The 13530-nt window shown below is 42.0% G+C and overlaps 1 protein-coding gene across 2 annotated transcripts in view; it reads left to right on the top strand.

Annotated features, from left to right (window-relative positions):
- Nucleotides 1-13292, top strand: part of TNPO2 (transportin 2) — a 59598-nt gene extending 46306 nt beyond the window's left edge. The window contains exons 19-26 of one of the 2 annotated variants that reach the window (XM_073622721.1): nucleotides 1006-1104; nucleotides 1700-1753; nucleotides 4115-4210; nucleotides 4310-4385; nucleotides 4502-4601; nucleotides 4770-4844; nucleotides 7717-7863; nucleotides 8804-13292. In XM_073622721.1, coding sequence (XP_073478822.1) covers nucleotides 1006-1104; nucleotides 1700-1753; nucleotides 4115-4210; nucleotides 4310-4385; nucleotides 4502-4601; nucleotides 4770-4844; nucleotides 7717-7824 — 608 coding nt within the window. In that variant the 3' untranslated portion in view covers nucleotides 7825-7863; nucleotides 8804-13292. The remainder of the gene's footprint in view (nucleotides 1-1005; nucleotides 1105-1699; nucleotides 1754-4114; nucleotides 4211-4309; nucleotides 4386-4501; nucleotides 4602-4769; nucleotides 4845-7716; nucleotides 7864-8803) is intronic. The other variant, XM_073622722.1, reaches the window with a different exon arrangement.
- The last annotated feature ends 238 nt before the right edge of the window (nucleotides 13293-13530 follow it).

The following is a 13530-nucleotide window of genomic DNA, read 5'->3' on the forward strand; positions in this document are numbered from 1 at the left end:
TCATTTCCCTCTGCAGAGTGTAACTTTAGCTCCCCGGCCCCTACTTCCTGAAAGCACAGACAAGCTGTATACATTCTGTACTTTGAATAGCTATAGAGAAGAGAGGGCTGCAGATAAATGGATACAGCTTATGTAGGATTATTTGTTTGTATCACCTGAGGCCAGTCACTTCACTGGGTATATGTAAGAGTTTACAAGCACTTTAAATGGCATTCTAAAACGGTGTTTCCCAACCTCCTCCTTTCTTCTTCTTTCTATTTCTTTCTTTCTTTCTTTCTTTCTTTCTTTCTTTCTATTTCTTTCTTTCTTTCTTTCTTTCTTTTTCTTTCTTTCTTTTTCTTTCTTTCTTTTTCTTTCTTTTTCTTTCTTTTTCTTTCTTTCTTTTTCTTTCTTTTTCTTTCTTTTTCTTTCTTTCTTTTTCTTTCTTTTTCTTTCTTTCTTTTTCTTTCTTTCTTCCTTTTTAAAATTCTGCACAATCTTGAGGCACCCCATTCTAAATTGTAAAACATGAAACGAATAGTTTTACATAATGCAGCAACATCTAACACTAGAGGTAATTTATTCTTACAAAGCAAATACACCTATTGCACACTTGTGCTGACTAAAATTACACAATTTCTCGACCCTCACTCGGCTAAAGTGACCCAAATGCTGATGGAGAGGCGGCTTTGCTGCACAGTGCCTAGGGTTGTAATGGTGCACAATAATAATCTGTGGCTTTATATAACAAAAAGGCAGACTCAATGCCATCCACTGGTTTGTATACAGTTTGTGGGCATTTTACCAAGGCACCCTGGTTGAAAAAGGATGTTCTAAAATATGACTGATGAAATAAAGGGTTACATTGTGAATTACATTCAGTGTTTTGGCAAATATGTTGAGAGAGAACTCTAATTTATCATTATTTTTTTTTTTTTTTTTTATTTAAAAGTGAAACAATGGCTGGTTAGCACACTAGATACCTTTTTGTATAACTAATGCGTTCTTGCTTATCTTGTTTAACAGCGGAGTTCATGCCTATACTCGGTACCAACCTGAACCCAGAGTTTATCTCCGTCTGTAACAACGCCACCTGGGCCATTGGTGAGATCTGCATGCAGATGGGTAAGAATCAATTTGTTTTTCTTAGTATTTTTACCATATACTGTATTTTAAAGTACTAGCGAGCCTTTGTTTTGAAAGTAAACCTACGTATACACAGGTGTGACTTGTCATGCGGTTTGGCAGTTCCAAATCGCTTAACAAATTGCACCCTATTTTCAGCAATGTAACTATTTACATCGGCGCGACTCCGGCTTAGCGGTGCCGCACTGATTTGGGGGAAAAAAAGGTTCCTGCGCTATTTTTTTGTAATTTCAGGTTCAACTTGCATAGACATCTGTGCATGAAGATGTCGGGCATGTCGCACCTGAAATCGTGTTACTTCAAGCACGATTTCCATGTTGCATTCAGTGAGAACGGGGGCTAAATGTTGCCTTTTCCACACCTGGTTACTTCAATGCCAGCAGCTGTAAAATGAGTATTTATTTCTATATCTTTGCCTTCAGTTAAGTTTAAAGCCAAACTCTGGTCAGATGTAAAATACACAAATTGATAATGTTCTGTGTTCATAAATACACCCTTAAAAGTAATTTTTAAGTACAAGCACGGCAGGTCCCTGAATTTGAATTGGTATCAGCCTCTTACTTGCTTTTTACAGCAGAGTTCAGACTGGGAGAAGCAGAAAGAACTCAAGGAGCCAATCAGCTGATAGGTAAAATACCGATTAATTCATCAGTGATCATTGTACTGCTTTCGCTGTCCAACCTGGGGGAGGGACAAGATCTTTACGTGTTATTAAACTGCGGCAGAGAAAAATCTTGTTTCCTCCCCTCAGGGCTAAGCAGTGTAAATCACTGACCTGGATGGACAGAGATGCAAAACCTTAGGCAAGGTAAACCGTTCCCTTTTATGTGCTTCCTCTGTGTATTTAGCTGCTTGCTTGGAGTGCAGCTTTAACAATGGATCTGTTCACTAACAAAACCATAGAGAGCAGCTACAAAAAGCAGATATTTCAAGCTCTTTAGCTGCGCTCAGCCAGGATATTTGCCTTTTGCACATTCCAATAGATGTAATCTGCTTTAGCTTCATGCACACATGCTATATTCTTTTATAAATGGCTAGGCTCTTTCAAATTTGCAAATCTGCTTCATTTCCAGGCAGGTCAGACACACATTAATGCAGATTCGTATCTATTAAAGCATTAAATGTATCTTTTTATGTATTTTTTTTTTTAACGTAATTAGTGCAAGTACATTTAAGCCTCTTGCAATCCCCTGTAAATCCGAGCTCAGACTGAGAGAAGGAAGGCAGCGTTCAAAGCCATTCTGGTGTGCCATCAGCAAATGTGCTGACTAGGAGCATGGTGGAGAGAAAAAAAAAAAAGATGGCATTAGTGTTTTTTTCCTTTCTGTTTAGCAGGTTGGTGACACCAATTTAATCTGAACTGTAACAGCAATAGGACGTTACAGGAGATGCACCCCAATGTTTTAAATATTCATCCAGTGTCAGGCTCCTGCCCACTTTTGCTCGTCCCCCCCCCAGCTCATGCTGGTTATTTCCTACTTCAACAAGACCCAGATGGTCCTGGTCTTTTTAACCACTTCAGCCCCGGACCATTTGGCTGGCCAAAGACCAGAGCACTTCTTGCGATTCAGCACTGTGTCACTTTAACTGACAATTGCGCGGTCGTGCGATGTTGCTCCCAAACAAAGTTGACGTCCTTTTTTCCCCACAAATTGAGCTTTCTGTTGGTGGTATTTGGTCACCTCTGCGGTTTTTATTTTTTGCGCTATAAGAAAAAAAAGCGCGACAATGTGTGAAACGACACTGATCACCGCTCTCTATTACAGGGAGCTGTGATTAGTGTCACTAGGCAGAACGGGGAATGCTTGTTTACATCAGCATTTCCCAGTTCTTCCTCTCGGTGAGACGTCAACGGGAGCCGCGAGCACACTCACGGAGCTCGCGGCAGGGTCGCGCCCGTTGGCGTGCACGCGACCAAATGGCGGCAAATTTTAAAGGGACGTACCTGTACGCCCATTTGCCTGTCCGTGCCATTCTGTCAATGTAGATGTTCATGCGGCGGTCGGCAAGTGGTTAAAGGATAAATTCACCTTTTGTATAATAAAAATAAATGCACATCCTTTTTGTAGCTAAAATGTGCATTTATTTCTAGTTCATTGACTGGAAACTGAATAAGAATGATGCGGTTGTGTGTGTGTAACCCCAACTGGCCATGCTATTTTTTAGGGCCAGTTCACACCGTAGAAACACAGTCCGGATGCGTTCCAGATTCTTTTCCTTTTATTCGCGTTTTTAAAGCGTTCCAGTGCACTTTTACACCCCCCCCCCCCCTTTCCTAACCTTAAATAAGGACGTGTGTTCCAGCGCATTTTTGATGCGTTTTACAGCAGTCCAGTGCAGGAAAAATGCAGCATGTTCTACTTTATTTACTGGAACTGCAAGCATTGGTGTGAACTATGCCATTGAAAACCATATAACCTACTTTGCATGCATTTTTGATGCAGAAAAAAAACACACTGGACTGCATTTGGTGTGTGAACTGGCTCTAAATTGTGACAGCGGGGAGAAGATACCCCTGCTGCTGTCACAAAGCAGGGAGCGCTGGCACCTGAGTTATATACTGTATATGTATAAGCTATTGGGATATATCTTAATTTTATTGCAGTGCAGGTCAGTGACCAGACCTGAGCCTGTAGCTCTCCTTCATTTTGTCTTATTCGCCCCATATCAGCACTATATCCACTGGAGTATTTGGATTTTGCAAAGCACAGTAGGGACTGGCCAGAGAGGATTACTTTGATCCAGTGGGCCAACTTAAACATGTATTGTGATTTTTGTCTAACATTTGCTAGAAAGGGTGTATGGCGGTGTGCAAAAGTTTCATTCTGAATTTTATGTGTTAACATGTGGTCACACCTCTAAGCACCTGATGGGGGATATATATATATTTTTAAGCTATTGATATTTAAATACAGGGTATCTTATTTCTAGTGTGTCAGTAATCTGTTCATTCTAACAATGGCGGCTGTCTTGGTTTTCATTTAAACAGGAGCAGAGATGCAACCGTATGTCCCTATGGTTTTGAATAATCTTGTAGAAATTATTAACCGGCCCAACACCCCCAAAACGCTTCTTGAAAACACAGGTTAGTCAATTTAGTATTGCATTTTCTCGTATTGGCTATTTATTGGTGCCTCCTTTCACTTTTTTTTTTCCCTTCTGGGTAATCCTGTAACTATTGTAGCAATTACCATTGGACGTCTTGGCTGTGTGTGTCCCCAAGAAGTAGCTCCCATGTTGCAGCAGTTTATCAGGCCTTGGTGAGTCGGTGAAATACATTTGTTGTAATGCACTATAATTGCAATTAATTTTTTTTTTTTTTTTTTTTTATAAGTGTTTGTAATCGTTTTTGCATCAAACTATCTTTATTTTTCAGGTGTACCTCACTTCGGAACATCCGTGACAATGAAGAAAAAGACTCTGCTTTCAGAGGGATCTGTATAATGATTGGTGTGAATCCGGGTGGGGTTGTACAGGCAAGTTTTCTAAATGTAGACTTGTGTTTGCTGCTAAGAGATATTGTGTATATGTTTATGCATATATAATATATTGTATGTAAGATTAGATTTAAAAAAAAAAATAGATTTTTTTTAACATGTTTATTATTTAGGAGTATTAATTTTCTTTACTACTCTTTTTGGCAGGACTTCATCTTTTTCTGTGATGCAGTAGCCTCCTGGGTCAGTCCAAAAGATGATCTGAGAGACATGTTCTATAAGGTGAGTTTGGAGAGGTGAGGGTATATTGCTTTTGCTTCTTCAACAGTGAAGTCCTGTGGGTCCTTAAAGCTGAGTTCCAGGCTTTTTTCGTTTATTAAAAGTCAGCAGCTACAAAAAGTGTAGTTCCTGACTTTTAATAAACACACTCACCTATCCCACAGTCTAGCGATGCGGCCACATGGAGTCTCGCACCTCTCCCCCTCCTCTGTGCGGCGCCCCCATTCAAACTGTGGGTACCTGGCCATGACAGCTTGTGGCTTCTTTGCCGGGCGCGCACTATGCATATGCGAGTCGCGCTGCGCTCTCCGCGTGAACAGGCCATCTTCTGGGACCTGTGACGTGTCTCAGATTGCCGAAAGGGAGGGGCCACCTAGGGAGAGAGGAGGAGTCGCCTAGGCGGCCCGTAGTCGGAAGTGGGACAGGAAGTGCCACACAACAAGTCACCCCCCCCCCCCCCCCCCAAAAAAAAAAAAAAAATTTACATTGTAAGGGAACTAGGAATGCTTAAAGCGGAAGTTCCACTTTTGGGAGATTGAACTAATAAATAAGTATCTCGTTTTGAAGTGTGGGCTGTCTGCGTTGTGCCTCCATAGACGCACACAGCATTGTTAAGCCACGGCTCTGCTCCCTCCTTACAGGAGGCGTTTGACTGACAACAGTGGGAGCCTATGGTTGCTGCTGATGTCAATGAGTAGAAAGTGAGGAGAGCTGCTTTCTGTGGATACTTTGCCCCTCTTTGTTGTGGAGAAATTGATGGGAAGTCTTCTGTAATTCCAAAACTTTTCTGGTCCTAGGGTGCATTAAAATTACACTTTATTGCTAGCTGTAGCTCATCCCCAGGCTGAAGCCCAGTCTGTTCAAAGCAATGTGCAGTGTTCCAGTCTGCTTTCCCCTTACACAGCACTAACCGTTTGTATAACTTCCTCCTTGGGGAAGCTTGGAGAATTTAGAGACAGCGCTTTGTGAAGAGCCAGGTGTTTTGTAAATCTTTGACTGTGGCAGAAGTTTCAGAAGGCTTGTCCTGGCAATCTAATGTTTTTCTAGCTGCCCAGCTTTTTGTTTTTTTTCCTTGCTCCCCTTTCCGCTGGGAAATCCACTCCCCCAAGACGCAAAGCCTTTTCACATCAGCTTCTGCCAGCTCCAAGATGTGCTGAGCTGCTAACATTTGCAGGGTTACTCTACCCCTTCAGCTCCCCCCTCCAGGGAACATCCACATAGAGCTATTGCTCTTCTCCACAGCTGCTCACTTCCTGGAGAATCTTTGTACAAGCACATCAATCCCTGCTTAACAGAAGCAGGCAGCCCAAGTTTCAGTTACTCCACGGTATCCACCCCACCATCTGCTCTTTCCCCTCACTAGCATGGGCGGCTCTACCTGCCAGGCAGTGTTTACTTTTTTTTTCTGGGCTTCGGGTATGTAGACACAAAGAGTCCGTGTAGAGATGACTGGGAGAGGTGAGGGAAGGCATTCTTTCATCTGCATAGCTGTTTTGATCCGTGCTGGCCCCTTCCTCTGCTGGTCCCCAGCATGCGCCTGCTGCTGGAGAGGAGTGCTGTCTGTTTCCTATTCACATCCTTGCTCCAGTGTGATCGAAAAGCTACGAAGAATGAGAGAGTGCACGAGCCCCTAGTGCAACACCGTTTAATAAATGATCGAAAAGCTATGAAGGGAGGGGCGGCCAGCCAGCTATCTGACCACATGCTCAGCAGTCTCAGAACAAAACAGGACTAAGTGCACTTGGCCTTTTGGGGGAATGCTATTAATAAAACAATACATACATTTTATATATGTTTATTTTTTTTCTAATACTTAAAGAACTACTCCAGCTTTTCCTCCCCAAAGAAGATGCATTGTGCATGTGAGTGAATCACAAGTTTGTGTGTAACCACCTTTTAGCCATAGCTCCCAACTGTCCCTGATTTGGAACAAAGTCTCTCTATCCTCCTCATTTGTCCCCCATGTTGGTCTGATCTACATTGTATATAAAATGCACTTTTTATCTTTCAAAAAGTTCAGAGGTTCAGAGTGCTAAACCTTTCATCCAATTTCTAAGTTGCTGCATTTGTAAATTTGCAAAGCCAATATAAAGGAACAGTAGTGGTAAAAAAAAAGCTATATCCTTTTTTTGTGTGTATAATTCTACTTTAAGGGGGGCGCGGCAGGGGGTGTGTTCTTTGCCTACATACTTTTGCTAAAAGGTGTCACTAATTCCCATCTCAAATAGTTGGGAGGTATGCCTGTAGCTGTATACAGCAGGTTTCTTTGTCTTCTGTCACCACTCCTGGCTGAATTTCAAAGTTCAATGACTTCCTGTTTCCTTCTTTTTCCAGTCCTCAATACTAGATGTGCCATGATTCTTTGAGTCTCTGTAGCCTAAGGGTGGGCTATGGGAGTCACTTGTACCAGTTCTGGGTGTGGGTAGGTCCTAGGGTTACTGTGTGTGTTTCTGGACCTTCATGTGAAAGGTGTAAATGTGTCATTCTGGTCTTGTGTCATTCCAGTCTTGCAGCATGCCAAAGAATAATGGCTTAGTGCATGACTACAAAGGAAGGGCTATGGGAGGCTATTAGGAATGTGTTTCCTTCATTTGTAAATCACTTCAGAGAGAGCAGGGCTGGATCTGAGGAGTGGGATTGTCCCTGTTCACACTGAAAGGCATATTTAACTGGGCAGGATTGAATTCTAATTGTGATCCATCCAATCCTGCCCAGCAGCAGCACAGCTAGCTTTTAGAATCCAGTTTTTAAAACTATAATATGCATCGTGACACTATGAACGTGTCCAGCTAAAACTATTTATTTTTAATACCGCTTTTATGTGATGCAAACCTGCACCTTAATCTTGTTGTTTTTTTTTTTTTTTTCTCTTTAGATTTTGCACGGTTTTAAGGAGCAGGTGGGAGAGGAAAATTGGAACCAGTTTTCTGAGCAGTTTCCACCTCTGCTGAAGGAACGTCTAGCAGCATTCTATGGCGTGTAATGTGAACTGGGGCAGATCTACACACACCCAGCGTGGGAGGTGAGATGTTTAATGTTTAGGCATGGGGTGGGAGGGGGTTAAATGGCACCCATTATACTAAAACAGTTCCTTGAAGGATGGTATGAGAGGCTGTTCTTTGTTCTGCCAGTAAGGGTGGTTTTTGTGTATAGTAGAAGTCAGATTGGTAAACTTGACCTGGCCTAAAATGTTCCTAAGCTGCATTTGTGTTCATATTCTTCTCTGAGCTTCTGTGGAGTCTCTTTGATCCTAGGTGCAGGCTGCATGTGAATGTGTGGCCTCGTCTTCAGCTGAAAGAAAAACTTCATATTAGAGTAAAGGCCCGTACATCGGGACAGAATGTCGGAAGCCAACGGCTGGTTAAAAAACCAAATGGCCGACATTTGGCCCGCGTGTGTTGGTCTGAATGAACAGAAGCCGACCGACTCCTGATCAGTGCTCTCAGCCAATGACAGAGCGTTGTTCAGAGTGTTCTGGCAGGGGTCTGTCCCCCTGTCAGAACAAAAAAGGTTAGCTGGAAAGATCACTGAACTAACCCAAAAAGAAGACGAATGGTGTATTACCCGGCTTAAGCTGGGTCTTCTCATGCTGCCTTTTCCCTCTTTTGTGCATATGCTCTGTTTTCAGGGAAGGAAAGCTGAGATGCATATTAACAGCAGAACGGGGGGGTGCTAATTTGCACAGTCACTTAGGAAGGGGCGCTGAGATGCCAAGTCACTGCTAGGAGAGGGAACATGGGGTGTTTAGCAGCTATACTTTAACTGCTAAAATGAAACAAAGTACATGCGGCTGTAAACGGAGGATGTGCTACTCCTCAACGGCTGCAGCTAGCACAAAGGTCAGTGTGTTGTAAAGAATTACGGCTTGTTCGAATATGTATATATTTGAATGTTTGTCTGCCACACTTCAAAACTACTGCAGATCTCCTTGTAACGGTTTGTATATTTTTTTTTTTTTCCAGGTTCCTGTTTGGTCCATGAGGTGATTGGGGAGAATGGTGTCCTACGCCCCACACATCAGTCTTTAGCAGGGTTTCAGGGATCAGTATCCAGGGCCAATAACATCCTTCCACTCCAGACTCCATCCACCTGACTCCCAAGGAACCTCAGTGGAGCACAGGAGGACGTGAACATCATCAACATCCTCCCTCCCCCCCCCCCCCCCCCCCAGGGATATTTTTAGTTTATATGTGGAGCATGATGGGAGGGGAGTTGAGTCTTAGGATTTACAATGTTACCCTTGTAGGGTGGGGGTAGGGGATGTACTGGGGGGCGGAGCTGGTCCCACGTCAGGATCTGTTATTGGGCGGGTAAGAGGGAGAGGAGGGTTGGAGGGTTAGACTAATAGAGTGGGAGGGAGGAGGGGCATCTACAGGTAGAGACATTTGATTGTTCCCCTGCAATTCAGCGCAGGTTAGAATCAAACATTAAAAATAAAAAAACAAAAATTCAAAGAAGAATAGGGTTGCAGCCACAGAACAGAAGGTCGGCCATCTTTTATAGGCCCAGAGTCAGAGAGAAGGGAAGAAATGTGAAGCTACGTGCTAGACACTTGGCGGATCTGCTTGGGTGAAAGAGGAAGTGTCTCGTTCCTTTGCCAGTTTGCACAAATGTTAATTAGCTGACTACATTTCATCCTTGTTTTCAGTATGCAAGTAGATTGGGTCAGTAATTTTAAAAAATAATGTGAGAATTTAATTGTGCTGCTGCTGTGCTTAGCCATTGCTATTGCTTGCACTTTTACTAACAGCCGCCAGGTAAGTGGGGTCTGAAAAGCAAAGCTAGTGAAGGATCCTGTAGAGGTCACATTAGAAAATTGCAATCATATTGCACTAGACGATTTTGAGAAAATCAATAAAGAATTTGTGGTAGGTAATATTTCTGCATGGTTAATGCTCCATGTACAAAGGCTTTAAAGCTATGGAGCTGGACACCACAGCACATCAATTTTGCTTTTATGGCTGTAGGTCAGTAATACTTTGGTTCACCTCTTGAGGGAGCAATGGTTGCTGTGTAGACAGAGCAGGTCTATGTTGCACTGGGAAGTAACTGTGCAGTTTTATGGTCCTTAAAGTACATTAAACAAAAACCTTTGCTGATATACACGGGCTGTAAATGCTGATCCCTTCTTCTGAAAGGGCTGGGTTTCTGAAGGTCACGGTGACCGCTTTAATATGTTATGACATTGAGTGTGCACATCTGCAGTTTGTAGTTACTGGTTTGTTCCTGGCCAGTAACTCTCTAAAAGTATAAGGCCCATTTCACACATGTGCGGTGCAAATTGAAGCTCCCGTTTCCCTGCAAAGAGAAAAATTAGTTGTTCAGCGTCTCACGTCAGTTTTTGGTCAGGATTGCATCAGTATCAGGTCAGGTTTCCATCAGGATTTTATCCTGTTCACAACAGAATGCATCTGCGAATCAGATGCGTTGCCATAGAAGATAATGTCCTTGCAATTTGCACCGCAATGCCCAGAAAACTCACACGTATTTTGGGCAATGCGGAGTACGAATGCAACGCACGTGTGTGAACCAGCCTCATTCAAATGAACGTATCTTAAAATGTCATGCGAATTGGATGCGGTGTAAGCCCGCATCCAATTTGCATAGGTGTGAACCGGGCCTAAAAGTCCAGAGGATTGGCACACCTACCAGAATATCCTTCTTTTTTTTTTTTTACTTTTTTTTTTATCTCTAGAAAAAACTTATAAAGAAATACAAACAGTACCCCCATCAGATTTCACCATTCTTTAAAGCAGGAGAGATGGCTGCTTTAAAGTTGGTAGTTGGTATAGGTCAGCTGTGTTCAATCCTGATCCTCAAGGCTCCCTAGGGCTAGGTGCACCCCAGAACCCTAACCTTGGTGTGCAGACAGCTGTTGGAGAAGCATCACATTCAGCATGCAGTTGTAAAGCATTTAGACAGTATCTTGCACTTCTCTGTGCAGCCTTTAATTCAGTTCTGTGGGTAGTAAATATTATTATATATATATATTTTTTTTTTAACTACTGGCTGTAGATTTTAACAGGCATTTAGCAGGGGGCAATAGTTGGTCTGTAGATGTTTATTAAATGCCTGCTGAACATGGGTAGCTCTCTTGCAGCTCCCTTCCTTGTTGATCTGATTACAGATCTTAATTGGAAAGCTGGCTGTAGTTTTTAACAAACCTTTAAAAAGCTCTGGGCTGAATTTTGCAGATAATTACTAAATATCTGCTTTAAAGGGAAAACTTAACCATGGTTAAAAATAAATATATAACCGCACTACAAGTCATTTTTCTGCTTATTGCTAAAAAATTATTAAAATAAAAAAAATCCTATCGTTTTTAAACTGCAGTCCTCTGATTGTTCTAGAATTGTCAAATTCAAATGTGGATTTTCTGTGATGGTGGCAATGCAAATTGCATTGTGTGCCACTGATTATATGCAGCTAGTTTTCTGAAATGGTATGTAATTGGCCCCCCTGCTCCTCCCATCTGTTTTTCCTATTACCATGCTGGGACTGATCCTGCGATTACAGCGGGCAGCCTGTGCAGTCAAGAAGTGTCTGGAATCATTGTCCCCTTTCAGCAGAACAGCAGCAGGTACAACTGCAATGCTGGTATACTAGAATTTTTGCAAAGTAATGATGAGTAGTGAGGAACTTGAAGAGGATTGTTTTCTTTTTTCCTCAATAAAAGTGGGGTAATGCTAATGTGTGATGCTCTTCAGACTAGTGTTTCCAATCCGAGATTAAAGCCACATTGAACTTTGTGTTTAAATCGGCTAGATACATTCGTGGTGCATCCAAATAGATGTTCAGCGTCTTACAGTTTCTTTCTAAAGCTGCCACAGCCTTAGTAGAAAAGCCCATCCCCTGCCAGCAGCTGTAAAATGTTTCTCTTCCTTACTTGGTAGTCTCACTTGGAGAAGAACAACATTCCCTCCACTGAGTCAGGCCTTTTAACTCTGCAATTGCCAAAGCTTAGGTTTCCCAATGATCGCAAAGATTTGGCACTGACTCAGCAGAAGGCGTGTCAAACCTCTGCAAAGATCAGGGTTGCACTTTGCAGCTTGCTTACAAGGGACTGGCTTTTCTACTCAAGCTGTGGCTGATTTTAAAAGAAAACAAACTAATACTTTAGATTTGAATGCATCTGTAGTGTGTTTAGCTAATTTAAAAAATGCCTGTAGTTTCTTTTTAGCCAAATAGGGTATGTTTTTACATCTAGGTCCTGCACAGTTGCTTGGAAGTGAATCAGATATACCCTAAAATCTTTCTAAGGTGACAGTACTGAAGTTGTGTAACTTTTGCGTACTACTGTTTAGCCTCCAAATTGATCCTCATGGAGCAACCTGCATTCTCTGTGATTTATGGGTCCTTAACCTCAGTCCAAGTTGAAATTAAGTCATCCTCCCTCCAGTGCTTAACTTCAACTCTAACTCTACTTTTAAATTCCATTGGGCAGTAGACTGACATTTAACAGTTAAATGACAAGGGTGGAGATTAATCTTCCCTGGGGCAAATAACCAAGCTGTCATGTACAGTGTGAGCCTATCATTCAAAGGGGTTACAGGGTCGCAGGCATACTAAACATAACTGCAAGGAGCTACACTAGGGAACAGTTGTAATAAAGAAAATGGTTTATTTTGAAAAAAAATTCTTGACAATTTTTACACTATACCTCTCGGGTATTTAATTAGGGGCTAACCCAGGTACATGCAGGCATTAAAGCGCTGCACTTAAGCACTGTCACTTTAGAAATGTTTGGTCCTGCTCAGAGTCAGTTTTGATAAATACAGCAACCATTAAACCACTCATGAGGTCTGCAAAGAAAAAAAATACAATAAAATGTAGTTCTGATTTGTTAACAATCGCCATTGGACTTGGTATGAGTTGCTGAACTTGGCATGTTTTACTTTGCCATGTTGAGGCCTATGCTAAAACATTCCACTTTTCGTTCCCCTAGCAGCGATCTAAATATTTTAGGACTGGTAAGAATTCCAGGGCACAGGTAACGATGAAGGCATGATGTTGGATGACTTAGGATAGTATGAGAACTCAGCAGAAGGAGGCAGCAGCATGGAACAGCTCTAGGTTTAGTATGTGTTTAGGACGGCATGGCCTTGAGCTTATGTGGACTGGTTTTAAGGGGGAAATAATGACGGTTTGCAAATGAGATGGTTTACAGACAGTGTAGTGTGAGCTCCTGGGCCAAGATGATGCTAGCGCCCACTCATTACCATCCTCACTTCCTGTTTTGTACAGTAGGGCACACCACTAGGCTCCAGTTGAATTCTGGGACTGTATATTGGTATTTGTGATGTAATGTTTCCTATGGTAAAACTGCAGTGTATTTAGTGTAAAGCCGTCTGCTTGCACCTTTGCTCAGATGAGAATTATATTCTCATTTTATGTATATTTTTTTTTCAATTTTTTTTTTTTTTTGTTAACTAAAATGCAGTTTTTTTGTGACTCTGTGTTCTGTGTCATGTTTTTTATTTGGGAATAGAATTAATTAGTCTGTAGTGAGGTAAAATGTCACATTACACCCATACACAACTTAATCTGAGCCTGAAGTTGGGTGCATGTGACCTTCCTTTCAGTAATCTATTCACCTAAAGTGGTTGCAGAGGCTCAAGGTTTTTTTTATCTTCATATATTCTATGCATGAAGGTAAAAAAAAACCTCTGCAGCAGCAATACTTACCTGA

Source organism: Aquarana catesbeiana, linkage group LG03 (assembly GCF_042186555.1).
Source record: "Aquarana catesbeiana isolate 2022-GZ linkage group LG03, ASM4218655v1, whole genome shotgun sequence".
Classification (NCBI taxonomy): Eukaryota; Metazoa; Chordata; class Amphibia; order Anura; family Ranidae; genus Aquarana; species Aquarana catesbeiana.